The sequence below is a fragment of the Amblyraja radiata genome, chromosome 25 (genome assembly GCF_010909765.2).
Source record: "Amblyraja radiata isolate CabotCenter1 chromosome 25, sAmbRad1.1.pri, whole genome shotgun sequence".
Lineage (NCBI taxonomy): Eukaryota > Metazoa > Chordata > Chondrichthyes > Rajiformes > Rajidae > Amblyraja > Amblyraja radiata.
In genome coordinates this window covers 11,954,210-11,970,761 of record NC_045980.1, presented here as the reverse complement: position 1 = coordinate 11,970,761, position 16,552 = coordinate 11,954,210, and the positions used below count along the sequence as shown (strand labels likewise).

The window sequence follows — 16,552 nt, the reverse complement described above, 5'->3', positions numbered from 1 at the left end:
ACTGAATGTTCCCATTGTCTTGCATATTTACTGCAGTTGGAAGCACAGTTGGATTTTTAACAGCCATGGGGAAACAAGGAAATAGTGTTAACTTAAAAAAAAAAACTCTTTATTTCTTGGGCATTTTTTTAGCAACCCATGTCATGGTATTTGCTAGAAAACATCTATATCTGTAAGTTGTGTTGCGCAGTGAAAGATAAAATACTAATGTAGTTTAGAGTGCTGTCGTTAAGTTAGTAGTAATGGAGGTGTATGAATTATCTTAACAGAAGGTAAATTTACTATTGGAGTGGGTGGGGGAAGCAACAGAATTGAATTTCTATCTGTAGAGTTCCCATAACCCTTGACAAACAGTTGGGGGGAAATTAGCATGTGCAGCTTTAAATCTTCAGTTTTCTAAACGATTAACTATTTCTGCGTGCAATGGAATCCCATTGAAAGTGTCTTATTTATTGTAAGATGCAAGATAGACAAAAATGCTGGAGAAACTCAGCGGGTGAGGCAGCATCTATGGAGCGAAGGAATAGGTGATGTTTCGGGTCGAGACCCTTCAGACTGATGTGGGGGTGGGGTGGCAGGAAGAACACAGGAAGAGGCGGAGAGTGTAGGCTGTGGGAGAGCTAGGTAGGGGAGGTGAAGGAGGGAGAAAGCAAGGACTACCTGAAATTGGAGAAGCCAATGTTCATACCGCTGGGGTGTAAACTGCCCAAGCAAAATATGAGGTGCTGCTCCTCCAATTTACGGTGGGACTCACTCTGGCCATGGAGGAGGCCCAGGACAGAAAGGCCAGATTCGGAATGGGAGGGGGAGTTGAAGTGCTGAGCCACCAGGAGATCAGGTTAGTTAATGTGAACTGAGCGGAGGTGTTGGGCGAAGCGATCGCCAAGCCTGCGCTTGGTCTCACAGATGTAGAGCATTTGACACCTAGAACAGCAGATGCAATAGATGAGGTTGGAGGAGGTGCAGGTGAACCTTTGCCTCACCTGGAAAGACTGCTTGGGTCCTTGGATGGAGTCGAGGGGGGATGTAATGCGAAGTCTAGCATTTCCTGCGGTTGCAAGGGAAAGCACCAGGGGAGGGGGTGGTTTGGGTGGGAAGGGACGAATTGACCAGGGGGTTACGGAGGGAGCGGTCTCTGCAGAAAGCCGAAAGGGGAGGAGATGGGAAGATGTGGCCAGTGGTGGGATCCCGTTGGAGGTGGCGAAAATGTAGGAGGATTATCGGTTGTATGTGACGGCTGGTGGGGTGGAAGGTGAGGGCAAGGGGGACTCTGCCCTTGTTACGAGTGGGGGGGATGGGGAGTGAGGGCGGAGCTACGGGATATAGAGGAGACTTTGGTAAGAGCCTCATCTATAGTCAAAGAGGAGAACCCCCGTTCCCTAAAGAATGAGGACATTTCCAATGCCCTGGTTTGGAACACATCATCCTGGGTGCAGATGCAGCATAGACGGAGGCGTGGACCTCCGTCTACGCCGCATCTGCACCCAGGTTAATTTGTCCCTTCCCACCCATACCACCCCCTCCCCTGGTACTTTCCCTTGCAACCACAGGAAATGCTACACTTGTCGCTTTACCTCCCCTCTCAACTCCATCCAAGTAGTCTTAACAGGTGAGGCAGAGGTTCACCTGCACCTCCTCCAACCTCATCTATTGCATCCGCTGTTCTATGTGTCAACTACTCTACATCGGTGAGACCAAGCACAGTGAGTCCCACTGCAAATTGGAGGAGCAGTACCTGATTTTTCACTTGACCAGTTTACACCCCAGCGGTATGAACATTGACTTCTCCAATTTCAGGTAGTCCTTGCTTTTTCCCTCCTTCCCCTCCCCTTCCCAGCTCTCCCACAGCCTGCTGTCTCCGCCTCTTCCTTTCTTCTTCCCGCCCCCCCCCCCACCCCCACATCTGAAGGAGGGTCTCGACCCGAAACGTCGCCTATTCCTTCGCTCCATAGATGCTGCCTCACCCGCTGAGTTTCTCCAGCATTTTTGTCTAACTTCGATTTTTCCAGCATCTGCAGTTCTTTCTTAAACATAATGTAAGATGCATGTCAGTTTGCAGTTTAATTTGTCTTAACAAAAATCACAGTGATGAAACCAGGACGTCATACATCATCAAAGCCGTTGACAGTGCCTGGGAAGCTTGTAGCAGGATTAAACCTACCTTTTCCACTGGAAATTCTCAAATGTCTAATAAATCTGCTGCCTCTCAGGTTTCGGCTATAAATGGTGAAATGGACCAAGACCTTAGACAACCAGAATATGAAACTGAAGACTATGTGAGTTCCAAATGGAGTCAGTTTTAAGTTCTCTTGATGGCTTTATGAATTTATTTTAGGACCGTGCTAAATAGAGAAGGGAAGTAACTGGTAGAATATGATCTATGAATTAAGAATTAGCTGAAAAGAAAAACTTAGCACTGTTCTGAATATAGTATTGCATTGTTATTCGATAACTAAGAGTCAGATCAAAATAGAGTCCAGTGCGTTTAATTGTTAGATGGACACAGAAAGCTAGAGTAACTCAGCGGGTCATGCAACATTTCTATCACCGCTACATTGATGACTGCATCGGGGCTACCTCCTGCAGCCATGCAGAACTCATGGACATCATTAACTTCACTACCAATTTCCATCCTGCACTCAAATTCACATGGACCAATTTGCCCCTCCAATTTGCAGTGGGACTCGCTCTCCTTTCTAGAAATCACTGTCTCCATCACAACAGATAAGACTATCGACTGACATCTATTATAAACCCACTGACTCCAACTATCCAGTCTACATTTCTTCCCCCCCCGCCTCTTGCCAAGAATCTATCCCCCACTGCCAATTCCTTTGTCTATGCCATGTCTGCGCCCAAGATCAGGTGTTCCATACCAGGACATCCGGGATGTCCCCATTCCATAGGGAATGGGGGTTCCCCTCTTCTGTCATAGATGGCCCTCGCACGTGTCTCCTTGGTATCCCGCAGCTCTGCTCTTACATCCCCTCCCCTCAGTCGCAACAGGGACCTTTCACCCCTTCAGCCGTTGCATACAACACCTGATCCTCCGACATTTTCGCTAGCTACAATCGGATCCCACCACTAGTCACATCTTCCCATCTCCACCCCTTTCGACTTTCCGCAGAGATCGTTCCCTCCGCAACTCCCTGGTTAACTCATCCCTTCCCACCCAAACAACCCCGTCCCCAAGTACCTTCCCCTGCAACCACAGGAGATGCAATACCTGTCTCTATACCTCCTCCCTCGGTCCAAGGCCCCGACTGTCTTTTCAGGTGAGGCAGAGGTTCATTTGTTCCAGAGGTTCACTTCCTCCAACCTCATCTACTGTATCCGCTGTTCCAGGTGTGGACGCCCGTATATCGGCGAGACCAAGCGCAGACGGGGTGATCGTTTTGTTGAACACATTTGCTCAATTCCCCTTGGCCTATGTGATCTCCCGGTTGCCAAACACTTTAACTCCTCCTCCCCTTCCCATACTGACCTCTCTGTCCTGGCAGTCAGTCCTCCATTGTCCGAGTGAGGCGAAATGCAAATTGGACGAACAGCATCTCATATTTTGCTTGGACAGCTTACAACCCAGCGGTATGAATATTGATTTCTCAAACTACAAGTAAACCATGTATCTCCTCTCTCTCCGTCCCTCCCCCACCCTAGTCGTACTAGTTTTGCTGTCGACCTGTTGAGTTCACTGTCAAACTCGTTATCACCTACCCCACAGCCAACAATGGACCATTGTGGGCTCCACCTTTCCTTGGCCATCGTTGCTCTTTGTATATCTTTAATTCATTTGTTCTATATCTCTCTATTTCACCATCTAATTCCCTCTGGCCTGTTCCCACGCTGTACGACTGACTCTATGACGGACATTCCCTTCATTTCTTTAATTTACTTTATTTTTAATAGATGACTGCTGCTGTAATTACCCGTCCTGCCAGAGTCTGCATTGCTGTTGCAGGGGTGCAACTACTAGTTTCCATTATACATTTGTGTTTATGAATTTGTAATAATAATTGACATAGTACCTACATTTTTAATAACATCTGAATTTTAATAAGAGTTAATCTTAATCTAATTTTAATTTCAGTGACAACAAGGCCCAGTAAAATCTAATTTAGTTTGGCTTTAGTAAATGCTCGTGTTGTTTAGATTCAGATATTAAAAAATTAACTTGTAGAAATTAAAATTGCATTTTTCCATTTTGTTTTTACACGTAGGGTGCAGGTGCAGCTGCAGCAAAGGTAACAGGAATAGAACTGGAATCTTTAATTTCTCAAGTGAGGGATATTTTACCACACCTTGGGGAAGGCTTCATCCTTGAATGTTTGGAAGAATACAATTATGACACAGAAAAAGTAATCAATAATATTCTTGAAGATAAAATACCACCTTCACTTCAAAAAACAGACCAATCTCTTCCAAGGTAATTAAGTCTGGTAAAATCCAGTGGTTTACCTCCATTAAGTGCTGATGTGCATAATTATGGTTTTGATTGTTCTATGTTATCATGGATCAGTAAATTATCCCTAGTTTTTTTGGGCAAGCCCAAGATGATGTGTACTGGTATCCAATTAGTGATGCCCTGCAAAGAACAGATTTGTTATAGTGAAGGAAGGAACGGCAGATGCTGATTTCTACCGAAGATAGTCAGGAATGAGTGACGTTTCGGGACGAGACTCTTCTTCAAACCTGTGAACTACAGAAGAAAGAATCTGTCCAAAATCCATGGTCTTTACTGGCGTTCCCCTCGGAATGATTTGGTTTAGACATACATTCATTTTTAACCTTAACTTTAAGTTGTTATCATTTGGTGTACAACCTAACATCTGATCACATATATTTTATGGCCAAATATGTTTCCAACTGTGAAACCTTTCTTCTGGGCACGATTCATGTCCCAGCAAGAACTAGAATATTTAATATTGTTCACAGCAGCTTCTGAATATATTAGACTAACTGTACTATGTGCCTTCCACCACAGTGATGAATGCTGGAGTGGATGTTTGTGTTAAATCTTATTGTGTATTGTGTGTTTGTTTTGATTTTCACTGCATTTATATGTGTATGTGACGAATAAAACTGATTGATTGATTGATTCATTGAAGTGGAGATGAGGAACAACAAATGCTGGAATTTTGAGCAAATCACCAAGTGCTGGAGGAACTCGTTGGCTCAGGCAGCATCTGTGGAGGGAATGAAATGGCAGCTTTTTTGCATCGGACGAGAGGGTTTGCCTATCCAGACTAGTGTTTTGTAGTCTTTCTGATTCTCACACCCCAGAACATGAGGTCTATCAAATTCAAATAATAAAGCTTGTTTACAACTTGTGTTTGCTTATTTTATATTTCATTAGATACAGCTCATAGAGTGAATGTGATTATCAGGTGTTTATGTGTAGTCAGTTTAAATCTGTCTGAAAACAGTTTTTAGTTCATCATTTGTCATTAATATCAGTAAACTTCCAGTGGGGGCGCCGTCGAGTATGGCTGCCCAGCCTGCAGCTGTTCGTCCTTTCACCCTTTTTTAATTTTTAGTATGTTAAAAGTTTTGTTTTGGAGATCTTGTCTTTTTATGTGGGGGGGGAGGGGGAAACTTTTTTCTCAGTCCCTACCTGGTCGGAGATGCGTCTTCGCCCCCACCTCGCGGCCTACCACCTGGACTGGAGCGGCGTTTCCTGCCGGGACTAGCCAGAATCTTCAGCTTCGGCGGCGACGCAGCGCTGAAGCACCATCGCGGAGCGGGCGATGCCTTACCGAGGGCTGCCATGTGGTAAGCTCCGGAGTACTGAGACCGCTGGCTCCAACATTGCGGAGCTGTGGTTGCGGAGCGTCCAGCTGCGGGCGGCGCTGACTTTGAACACCGCGGAGCCAGGGATCTTTCGCCGAGATCGCCAGTGCTGGAGCTCCGACCAGCGCGACCTGTGGACTTCGGGAGCCGCGGTCTCCGGTAGCAAGTGGCCGCTCCAGACACTCCAAGCCGCTGAAGAGTGTTCTTCCGTCGCCGGAGCTTCATCAACCGGCAAGAGGGCCTGAAACATCCGGCCGCCGTTGCAGCGACTGCGGAGGCCTCAAATAGGTCCCGGCCATGGGGTGAACAGTGGGAACCATTGTGGGGGGATGTTTTTATGTTTAATGTTAAATTCTTCTTTAATGATGTGTTTTATTTTTATTGGTGTGCTGCAAATGGCAACTCAAATTTTACTGCACCAATTGGTGTATGTGACAATAAATGTCCTTTGTAAACATTTAGTAGATACTGGAATTTCTGTACTTGGTATATTTTACTTCTGTAATCACACTTTCATTAACTCAATAGCAAAAATGCTTTGGTTCATTATATTTCCTGAAGACACAAAGCCTCAATCATGTTATTCCTGCCTGCATCTGGCAATCAACCCCTCTTTGCCTGGATGCATCTATCACTCATCAACTTTTACGCCGTCCCTTCCTCAGATCTCAATCTTCCAGCTATCTTCCCTCTACGGCATTAGTCTGAAGAAGGGTCCCGACTCAAATCATCTTCTATATATTTACCTCCACAGATGCCTCCTGATCTACAGTGATCCTCCAACGGTTGTTTACATTAATAAGTCAGTCAACCTGAATCAGTTGACTCTGATAATATTTGTAGCATGGTACCAGTATTGTTTAAAAAACATTCTTTGCTTCACCATAACCAATGCTACATGGTGTTCTCATGCAAATAATTTTGTGAAATTTTCACTGGGTCATTTTGTGATGACATATGGCCAATCAAAAGAATACGGATTGGTTTAAAGCTCTGTTCTTTTCCCCATACACCCTATATTCTTCTGAAGCTTCAAAGGAATTTTCAAAATCTGTGGCATACCATTGAAATGGAGATTGCATATTTTGAATTAAATTATCTTGATGCCTATTATTTAATGTGAGGAGCTCCAGAAAATTGTTTGTGGTGGTGATTTATCTTTCATTTGTGCTGTAAACATAATTAAACAAGGATATAGCACATTGATCTCAAGATTTAAGCTTGCACATTCTTCACACCTCAAAGTCGTGCATCTGAATCCAGTTTTGCTTTTTCCCTATTTTATATATATATATATATATATTCCGAGAAGTTGATTTTCCATTTGAATTTTTTGTCTATCATTTAAGATTTAAATTCCATTATTCTGAATTTATAATGTTTGCTGGTGTTTAAATGGAAAATATGTCCATAATAAACTAAAACCAGTCATCAGTTGCCGAATTTGTTCTTGGAATATTTAATATAATTTTGTAGTCTGAAGTGCAGATTGTCATATTCCATGAGGCTAAGTCTAACAGTTGACTGTATTTTGCTTTCATTAGGAAGGTGAAACAGGATGAGGAGTCGGTTCTGTCAATGAGACGAAACGTTTTTGACTACGATGACTTTGATGTTTACAACAGAAATGCTGTAGACCTGAGCAAGATCTGGAAAGGCAAAAAGTGAGTTTGGCATTCCAAATCAAAATGTAACCGTTAGTAGTAGTTATCGATGTGCTGCATTGAATCTTTTGTTTTAGCCAGTCTCTTTGTACTTTTAATTTAGAGGATTAAGATGAACCAACAAAATACATTGTACATAAAAAGGATTAAATGTTATTGTCCTTGGTTGCTCAGTGATTAACTGCACACCATATAATTCACAGGCTTGACTATGTATCTGTATTTTCAATTTATTTTTGTACTTGTTCTCCAGTGGGAAATTGAAGTCTAAGCGGCACTACTCTGAATAACCAGTTCCCAAGGGAATAGAGGAAGGAAATGCGTTTGTGTTTCAATTAAAAAATCAATACTTATTTGTTTTTACCTCCTTGAAAACATAAGCATGTTGTTTAGTTTAGAGATACAGCGTGGAAACAGGCCCTTCGGCCCACCGAGTCCAAGCCAACCAGTGATCCCCCCACATTAACACTATCCTACACACTAGGCACAATTTACACATGCACTGCCAATTAACCTACAAACCTGTACGTCTTTGGAGTGTGGGAGGAAACTGAAGATCTCAGAGGAAACCCACGCAGATCACGGGGAGAAGGTACAAACTCCATGCAGACAGCACCCGTACTCGGGATTGAACCCGGGTCTCCGGCGCTGCAAGCGCTGTAAAGCAGCAACTCTACTGCTGCGCCACCGTGCTGCCCTTTTAGCTCCTAAACTACACAATTCCTTTTTGCTATCTTAGTTGTGCATCTCTACTGAAAGCTGTTGAAAGCACTGCTGTAATTTATACTTGCAAATAACTGCAGTAAGTTGTAGCTCCCCAAATGTACTGTCTAATATTTCTGTCCCCCAGCCAAGTTTCTGTTTGCACCTCATTACTGACACGGATTACAATCATTAAATATATCTGATGCTTTCTGTTTTCAGTTTACCTTATGGCTATTAATCTTCTGCATATAGGAATTTTAGTTCTAGTGGAATCAAGGTTAGTTCTTAATAAAGAATTAGTCTCATTCCTTGAGGAAAAAAACAGGAGACGTTGAGACCTGATAATTGCTCTGTACATTTTGCTCGTCATTAGATAATGGGCATAGGTTGTTGTGATACTTTGTACATCTTGTGTGTCTTATAAATTCTTCATATAAAATTATAGAATATTTATTCTGGTAGAATCAGAGAGCTATACAGCATGGAAAAAGGCCGAACTTATCCATGCTAATCAGGTTGGCATTCTGGATTAGTCTCATTTGCCTGCATTTAGCCAATATCCCTCCACACCCTTCCTCTCCATATATTTGACCACATGCTGGTTGTAAAAGAGCTACAAAGCCTCATCCCACCAAGCAGTGTCTGGTGCATACTGAGGCTGATTACAGTTCTTCAACTTCACATCTAAGGACTTGGTTAAACTGAGAGTTTCTGCCTCGACATTCTTTAAGAATATGTGGACCATACTCCAACTACACTCTGGTTGAAAAATTCATTTGCTCCTCTTTCTGTAATCCTTCTATTATTTACATTAAATATATATTTGTTTATTGCCTCTTTGCAAAGTGAAACGGTCCCTTCCATGCATTTTCATGTGGTTCCAGAGCTGTAGGCATATTACTTAAACATTGATCTGTGGAGAATAAAAGTAATCAATGGTTAACATTTGCTTGTTAAGTTCCACCTATTATGTTCAATTCTGAACACCGGACACTAGAAAGGTGGAATGTTTAGAGATTTGCTAAAATTGTCCAAGAACCAGTGATCTTGTAGAAGCCAGATTATTCTCCTTTGAGCAGATACATGAAGAAATATTTTATAGAGGTGTCCAAAATTGTATATGGTATTGAGATGGTTCTTAGACAGTGATCGCGATCGAGAATGATTTGTCTCCACTCACATTCTGAGATTTCTGAAGTAACTGATGAGACCATTTGTAGAACTTCAAACTCTTCTAAACATGGTGCAAGAAATGTCTGATGATAGGTGGATGATCAGGTTTTGAAGTGATGCAGCTCTTCTATTATCTGCATTGGGCTTCTGTGTGCTTCTAGTACACGAGCTCCAGCTTTTCAGTACCATCCCTGATGCTGCTTACTTTTGTCATGTGTATGGATTTCCGCAGGCTGGTGGAGATGGAGGCTGCGAATTTCCGTGAAGCATTTCCACTGTCCAATTGTAATCTCTTGCTGTGATGAAGTTGAGAGTTCTGTGCTTGTTTGTAGTCTGATATTGGGACGGCAAGAACACTGAGGTGAGGTTGACCTGGAGAGGACAAGAGGATACTGAAGGTACACAAAATTGCTGGGGAAACTCAGCGGGTGCAGCAGCATCTATGGAGCGAAGGATACTGATGTTGGTTTGTAGAAACAAGGATCTGTAGGTGCTGGCTTATTAAAAAAAGACACAAAGTGCTGGAGTAACTTAGCAGAACATGCAGCATCTCTGGAGAACATGGATAGGTGACATTTTGGGTTGGGACCTTTCTTCAGACTGATTGTGGTGGTAGGGGAAGCTGAAAGAGAGGGGATGGGCAAAGCCTGAAAAGTGATCGGCAGATCTAGGTGAGGATGGGGGGATGGTGGTTTGGATAGTTGGACAGAGTTCAGATAGTTGGACAAAAGCCAGAGATGAAAATACTAAAGGTGTGAGACAGGATAGGATAGTTGCAAATTGTGAAGCCAGAAGAAGAAATGTAGGTGGAAGGGGATAGCGAGGAGAGAAATGTTTTCAAGTCCATGTGGAACCCAGGGTGCAGAAGAGTCCAGGCCCGAAACGTCACTTATTCATGTTCTCCAGAGATACTGCCTGACTGCTGAGTTGCTCCAGCACTTTGTCTCTACTGAGATTTGTCTGCTTAAACTGCAAATGGATGTGGAGAATCTTGTGAGGACAACATTGGTGGTATCTCTGCAGTGTTTTGAGGTGCACATTGTAGGCAATCCATGTTCAGAAGGACAGATCACTGCTGCCCAATAGCTTGCAAGCTACTAAATTATTTTTTACACGCACATATCACAATGTTACTGGATTTATTAAATACAAAATATATGGTCAGTTTTTTGAAAATATCATATTTTTCTTATCTTTACAGAAAAGGAGAAGACGCAAAAACCCTACTTGATGATAAGACTCACATTACACAACAAAAGGAAAGATATAATGCCTACAGAATAGTCGTGGAGAATGTACCAGTGGATGATGCCCAGTTTTATGGGGATGACTATGATGATGAATATGATGACACATATGATGTTAATCAAATTGGAGCGAATGATGTGGATCCTGATGACGAACTGATCAGCAGAAGGTAGGATGAATGGCGATTTATTAAAATAAATATGATTGATATATTATAGGGAAATATAAGTTTATTTTTAACGTTACCAAATGTATTTCTGACTGTTTTAATATAAAAACGGTTGTATATTACTAAACTATTCGAATATTTGATTGTGGTTTTCAAGATTACACGTTGAAATTTATTTATTTTATTTTTTATTTTATTATTTATTTCGAACTGAATAAAAGAATAAAAAGCAAGTGTGAAACAGCATACAAAAAACAAAAAAACAAAAAAATTATTCACAGACATTCTTTGTTTAGCAGCATGCTTCACTGATACACTTTATTTAAGATTATGCAAGATGGACTAATTAGAATATCAGTAGAATTTCCCTTCAGTGTGTTCATACGTTCATATTCTCTGTTGTGGGTATCATTCCATTGACCTGTTCAAAGTGAGCATGGAATGCATTGAATTCCTTGAGGAGGAACGCATTGTTGCCAACAATACTGCTTGGCTTCACTTTGCACAACTGTTATAGCATGCAAGCTTTGTCACAATTATACAATACAATACAATACAATTCAATTTATTGTCATTTGGACCCCTTGAGGTCCAAACGAAATGTCGTTTCTGCAGCCATACATTACAAAACAAAAAGACCCGAGACACAACAGTTTACACAAACATCCATCACATCGTTGTGATGGAAAGCAAAACAAACTTATCTCTCCACTGCACTTTGCCCCCCATGTCAGAGTCAGAGTCAGAGTCAAAGTCAAAGCTCCCGGCTGGCGATGGCGATTGTCCCGCGGCCATTAAAGCCACGCCGGGTGATGCAAGGTCGCGCACCGGGTCTTGGTGTTAGAGCCCCCGGCGTGCGCTCGCAGAGTCCCGCGGCCATTCCAAGCCACGCGGGGCAATGGTGTAAGGCCCCGCTCCAGGTGCTCTTCAACCCCGCAACTTGGGCGGGAGAAGTCGCCGTTGCGGAAGCCCCGAAAAGCGGTCACCCAGCAGGGACCCGCGGGCTCCCGGTGCCGCCGTCCGCCAAACCCGCAGTTGCAGCCTCCGCAACTCCGGAGGTCGGGTGGCAGCAGTGCTCAACCACAGCTCCACCCGCTCCGGACTCGGCCAGCCCCGTGACGGTGAGTAGTCGGCAGCTCCGCAGCTGGAACCCCAGGTCGTTCCTGTTGGAGGCCGCTCCACGTTGCAGCCCCAACGACAACGGAGACCCGACAAAGAAAAGGTCGGGTCTCCCGTGCAGGGGAAAGATTTTAAAGTTACCCCCTCCCCCCACACACATACCCCAACAAAAAAAATAACAAAAACTACATAAAAACGAGACAAAAAATAATAAAACACAGACGGACTGCAGAGGCCGCTGCTGACGAGAGTCGCGCCGCCTGTGTACCTGTGTGGTGTGCAAAGAGCCCAACCCATATCCCCCTAAATCATTCCTATCTATGTTCCTGTCCAAATATACTTTAAATGCTGATATTGTACCTGCCTCACTACTACATGGCAGTTTGTTCCATGTCCCCACCGCTCTTTGTGTGGAAAAAGTTGCATCTCGGGTTCCTATTCAATCTTTCCCCTCTCACCATAAACCTATGTTCTCTAGTTCTTTATTCCCCTACCCTGACCAAAAGGTTATTTAATTCACCTCATCTATTCCCTCATGATTTTGTACACTCTATAAGATTGCCCCTCAGCCTCCTACTCGCCAATGAGTAAAGTTTTAGCCTGCTCAACCTTTCCCATTAGCCAGGCGCTGTGTCCTGACACCATCCTTGTAAACCGCCTCTGCAATTTTTTCAGGTTAAAGCATCTTGCCTATAGCAAGATGATCAAAACGGAACACAATATTCCAAGTGTGGCCTTATCAACGTATTTTAGCAACAGACCAACTTCTATACGATTCCCTGACTTATGAAGACCAGCATGCTAAAACATGCATTCATCACCCTATCTACCTGCAATGTCACTTTCAGGGAATTATGTACTTGCACTGCTAGATCCCTCTGCTCAACATAACTCCTCATAACTGTTCACTATGAAGGTCCTGCCCTGGTTTGACTTCCCAAAATGCAACATCTCACGCTTATCTGAATTAAACTCTATTTACCATTCCTTGGCCCACTTGATTACAAAGATCCCTTTGTAATTCTTGATAACCATCCTTACTGTCTATGATGCACCTATTTTAATGGCATCTGTAAACTGACTAATCATGCCTTGCATGTTGCACTTTGCTCATTATATTTGCAGAAATCATATTGCCATATTTCCCTAGATAAGATTAACAAGGATGTTGCCAGAACTTGAAGGGTTGTGCTATAGGGAGTGTTTGGGCAGGCTAGGACAGGCTAAAATCATGAGGGGAATTGATAGGGTGAATGCAGTCTTTTACCCAGGTTTGGAGAATCAAAAAAAAAGAGGACATATTTCAAGCGAGAGAGGAAAGATTTAATACAAACATGAGGGGGCAAACTTTTCACTCACATGGTAGTGGATAAATGGAACGAGCTGCCAGAGGAGATAGTTGTCAAATACCATAACAGCATTTTAAAAGACACTTGGACAGGTACATGGAGAGGAAAGGGTTAGGCGGAATATTGACCAAACACGATCAAATGGGACTAGCTTAGATGGGACATCTTGGTTGGAACGGACAAGTTGGGTAAGACTGTGCTTTTTATTATTTTAAAAGTGAACATGTAGATTAAAACTCTGGCATTCACAACTAATTCACAAAAAAAAGAGGCTTGAATCATCTGCGCATTTACCATAATCCACTCTTGCTTTCCACAGACCATTTACGATCCCTCGTGTTCTGCGACAGAAAGAGGAAGTGGAGGATGAAGAGGAAGCTGAGGAGGAAGTGTCAAAGGTAACACAAAAGGTAACACAAATTAGTTACACCAATGAAGTTTAATTTGTTAGGGTTTAGCCTGTTTACAGAAGATAATGCACAGACATGTATTGCATTATTTTACGGAGTGGTGCTTGGACGGTGCTGCCAGGGGTAGTGGTGGAAGCAGATAGAATAACAAACTTTGAGTAATTGAGACTGACACACGAACAGTCAGGAAATGGAGGATATGGATCTTGTGCAGGAAAATGTACGGTTTAAATTAGCATTATGATCTGCACAGACGTTGTGGGCCGATGTTCCTGTTCCTGTGCTGTACTGTTCTATGTAAATCTCTCCTTATAGCTATCACACACAAACCAGACTTTGTTTTGGTGAACCTCTTCTGCACCCTCTCCAAAGTCTCCACATCCTTCCTATAGTGAGGTGACTATACACAATACTCCATAGTATGTCACCAAAAAATCAACTTCACCTTAAAGCTAAGATGTTTTAACTTTAAAGCAGAAGAATTTGTAACTAATTCAGTCATAATATTTGAGGATATGAAGTTCAAATACGTGCAGATTTTTGGCATTGACATATTTCTGATGAGGTAATCCAATGAGGTTTTTGTTTCCCTTGGGAGAAAGAAAGAAAAGTGTTTCTGTCCAGCTATTTTGCTCTGATTAAATGGGACAACTAAATTAAATTTCTGCTCCAGAATATGTACGTGATTGTGGACCCTTATCTCTGTGATTCGAGTGAACCTCCACTCTTCTCTCCCCAAAGCAAGGACCGTGAGATCAGGGAGGGACTTGCTGATGTTCGAGGGCATGTTGATATCAAGAAAGATGAATTTATTTTTGAAGAAAACTCAGATGGATGATCCCTATGGCGAGATGGGATCTACACAGATATTGTGAGAGACTAAATTGCTGGGACCGTGACAGATTTGTACATCCATTTTAGCCACAGCTGTTGTTCCTTTGTTTGAGAAGGGCAATAGGAATAAATCAGGAAATTATAGACCAGTGATCCTTCCTTCAATGGTAGCAAAATGATTGGAGATGATTCTTGGAGATAAGATCTACTTGCATCTGAAATCATTTGTTAGAGATAGTTGGCGTAGCTTTTGTTGGGGGAAATCCTTCAAACTTGATTGAGTTATTGGAGGATAATCGATGAGAGTGTGGCCTTGGATGTTGTATACATGAACTTCAGTAAAGCATTCAACAGGGTCCCACACGAAATGTTGTTGCAAAAGATTAAGGGTTATGTGATCCGAAGTGAGTTGGTAAACTGGTTTCCAAATTGGCTTGGCTGTAGAAGATGGAGGACAGTGTTGGAGGGGTGTTATTCTGACTGGAGGCCTGTGATCAGTGGTATCTGAAGGTATGCGAAAGCGTGCATGAGGTTTACCAGGATGCTTCCTGGATTAGGAAGTATTAGCTATGAGTGGTTGGCCAAATTTAGATCATTTTCTCTGAAGTGTCAGAGGCTGAAGAACAACCTGATAGAATATATAAAATTATGAACGACATAGAGCATAGATAGTCGGTCTTTTTCCCAAGGTGGAAATGTCAAATGTTAGATAGGCAAAGATTAAAGGTGAAAGAGGGAAAGATTAAAGGAGATTTACAAAGCGTTTTTTTTAAAACTCTGAGTGGTAGGTGCCTATAATGTGCTGCGTGAGGAGGTGATTGAAGTAGATAAAATATCAATGTTTAAGAGGTACTTAGACAGGCACATGAAGAGCTAGGTGGGATTAGTTGTCTTTGGCATCCTAGTTGGCAGAGACATGGTGGGCCGATGGGCCTGTTCCTGTGCTATACTATTCCATGTTCTGTGCTCGAAGCCTTAATGGTCTTCCAGAAATGTAGTTAATTATTGAAATATCTTAATTCATAAATGTGAATTAAATGTACAAATGAAAAGACACTAAGCATAAAATGAAACACCATTTTCCTGGTTTAAGTTGTAACAAATTTGTGATTGTTTAATTACAAACATCCACTGTGCTGAGCATAAAGATTATATCAGATAATGTAGCTAATTCTTAATAGAATTCTAATCCATATAAAACCATTATTTAGAATATTGCAGAAAGCGGAAACCTGAAGTAAAAGCAGAAAATAGGATAGGAATAGTTTATTGTCACATGTGACTAGGCACATTGAGATTCTTTGCTTGCATACACAATATATACAAATAGCAGCTACCTACGGTGAAAATGCTGGAAATACACTGCCTGCCAGCATGTTAGCTGACCCGCTGAATACAGCAATTTGCCATTTTACTCCATTGTTCAGATTGTTTGAAAATGAACGATCTTCATGAACATTGCCTGCAAGTCAGGAAAGATCTGTTTCTGTGAAGGTAAAAAGAATGCTGCTTGAAAAGGCTGGAAAATGTGATTAATGTGTTGGTGTCATTTCTAGGAGGAAGGACTGAAGAGGGATCTATTTGTGCAGGACCCAGCATTGCTGAGGGAAAGGGCTGAGGCAAGACGTGCGACTTTCTGTGCCAGAAAAGGGTAAGAAGCGGTGGCAGCAGAAAAATATGTTTATTTTTCGTGTTCTCTTACTAGTTTGTCCTTTTTTTTTTAATGTTTGTTATTTTTTAATATTTACTTTTGCAGAAGACTTTATCTTTTTATTTTCATGTGAAATTTCCTACATAATTAAAAGATTATGCCCCATTTTAAAGTGATTAGTTTTATTTGAGTGGAACAAACCAAGTGTAGCATGAGAATTTTGAATGGTTCCAAAATCCAGAAACCAGAGTCAAACTTTGAATATCTCTAAAGATAAACACAAAACGCTGGAATAACTCAGCGGGACAGGCAGCATCTCTGGATAGAGGGAATGGGTGATGTTTCGGGTTGGGACCCGTCTTCAGACTGAGTGTCAGGGCGGAGGGAGACACAGGGATGAGATCAAAAGGGGACAAAGCTCAAAGAAAATGTAGAATAGCTCA

The 16,552-nt window shown here is 42.3% G+C and overlaps 1 protein-coding gene across 2 annotated transcripts in view; it reads left to right on the top strand.

The window, feature by feature from the left end:
- The window catches only part of ascc2 (activating signal cointegrator 1 complex subunit 2), a 55,979-nt gene that overhangs the window by 32,986 nt on the left and 6,441 nt on the right, over positions 1 to 16,552 (top strand). The window contains exons 13-18 of one of the 2 annotated variants that reach the window (XM_033043162.1): positions 2,087 to 2,276; positions 4,218 to 4,423; positions 7,332 to 7,451; positions 10,531 to 10,746; positions 13,534 to 13,612; positions 16,015 to 16,109. In XM_033043162.1, the coding sequence (XP_032899053.1) occupies positions 2,087 to 2,276; positions 4,218 to 4,423; positions 7,332 to 7,451; positions 10,531 to 10,746; positions 13,534 to 13,612; positions 16,015 to 16,109 (906 nt within the window). Of the gene's footprint in view, positions 1 to 2,086; positions 2,277 to 4,217; positions 4,424 to 7,331; positions 7,452 to 10,530; positions 10,747 to 13,533; positions 13,625 to 16,014; positions 16,110 to 16,552 lie in introns of both variants that reach the window. The other variant, XM_033043161.1, reaches the window with a different exon arrangement.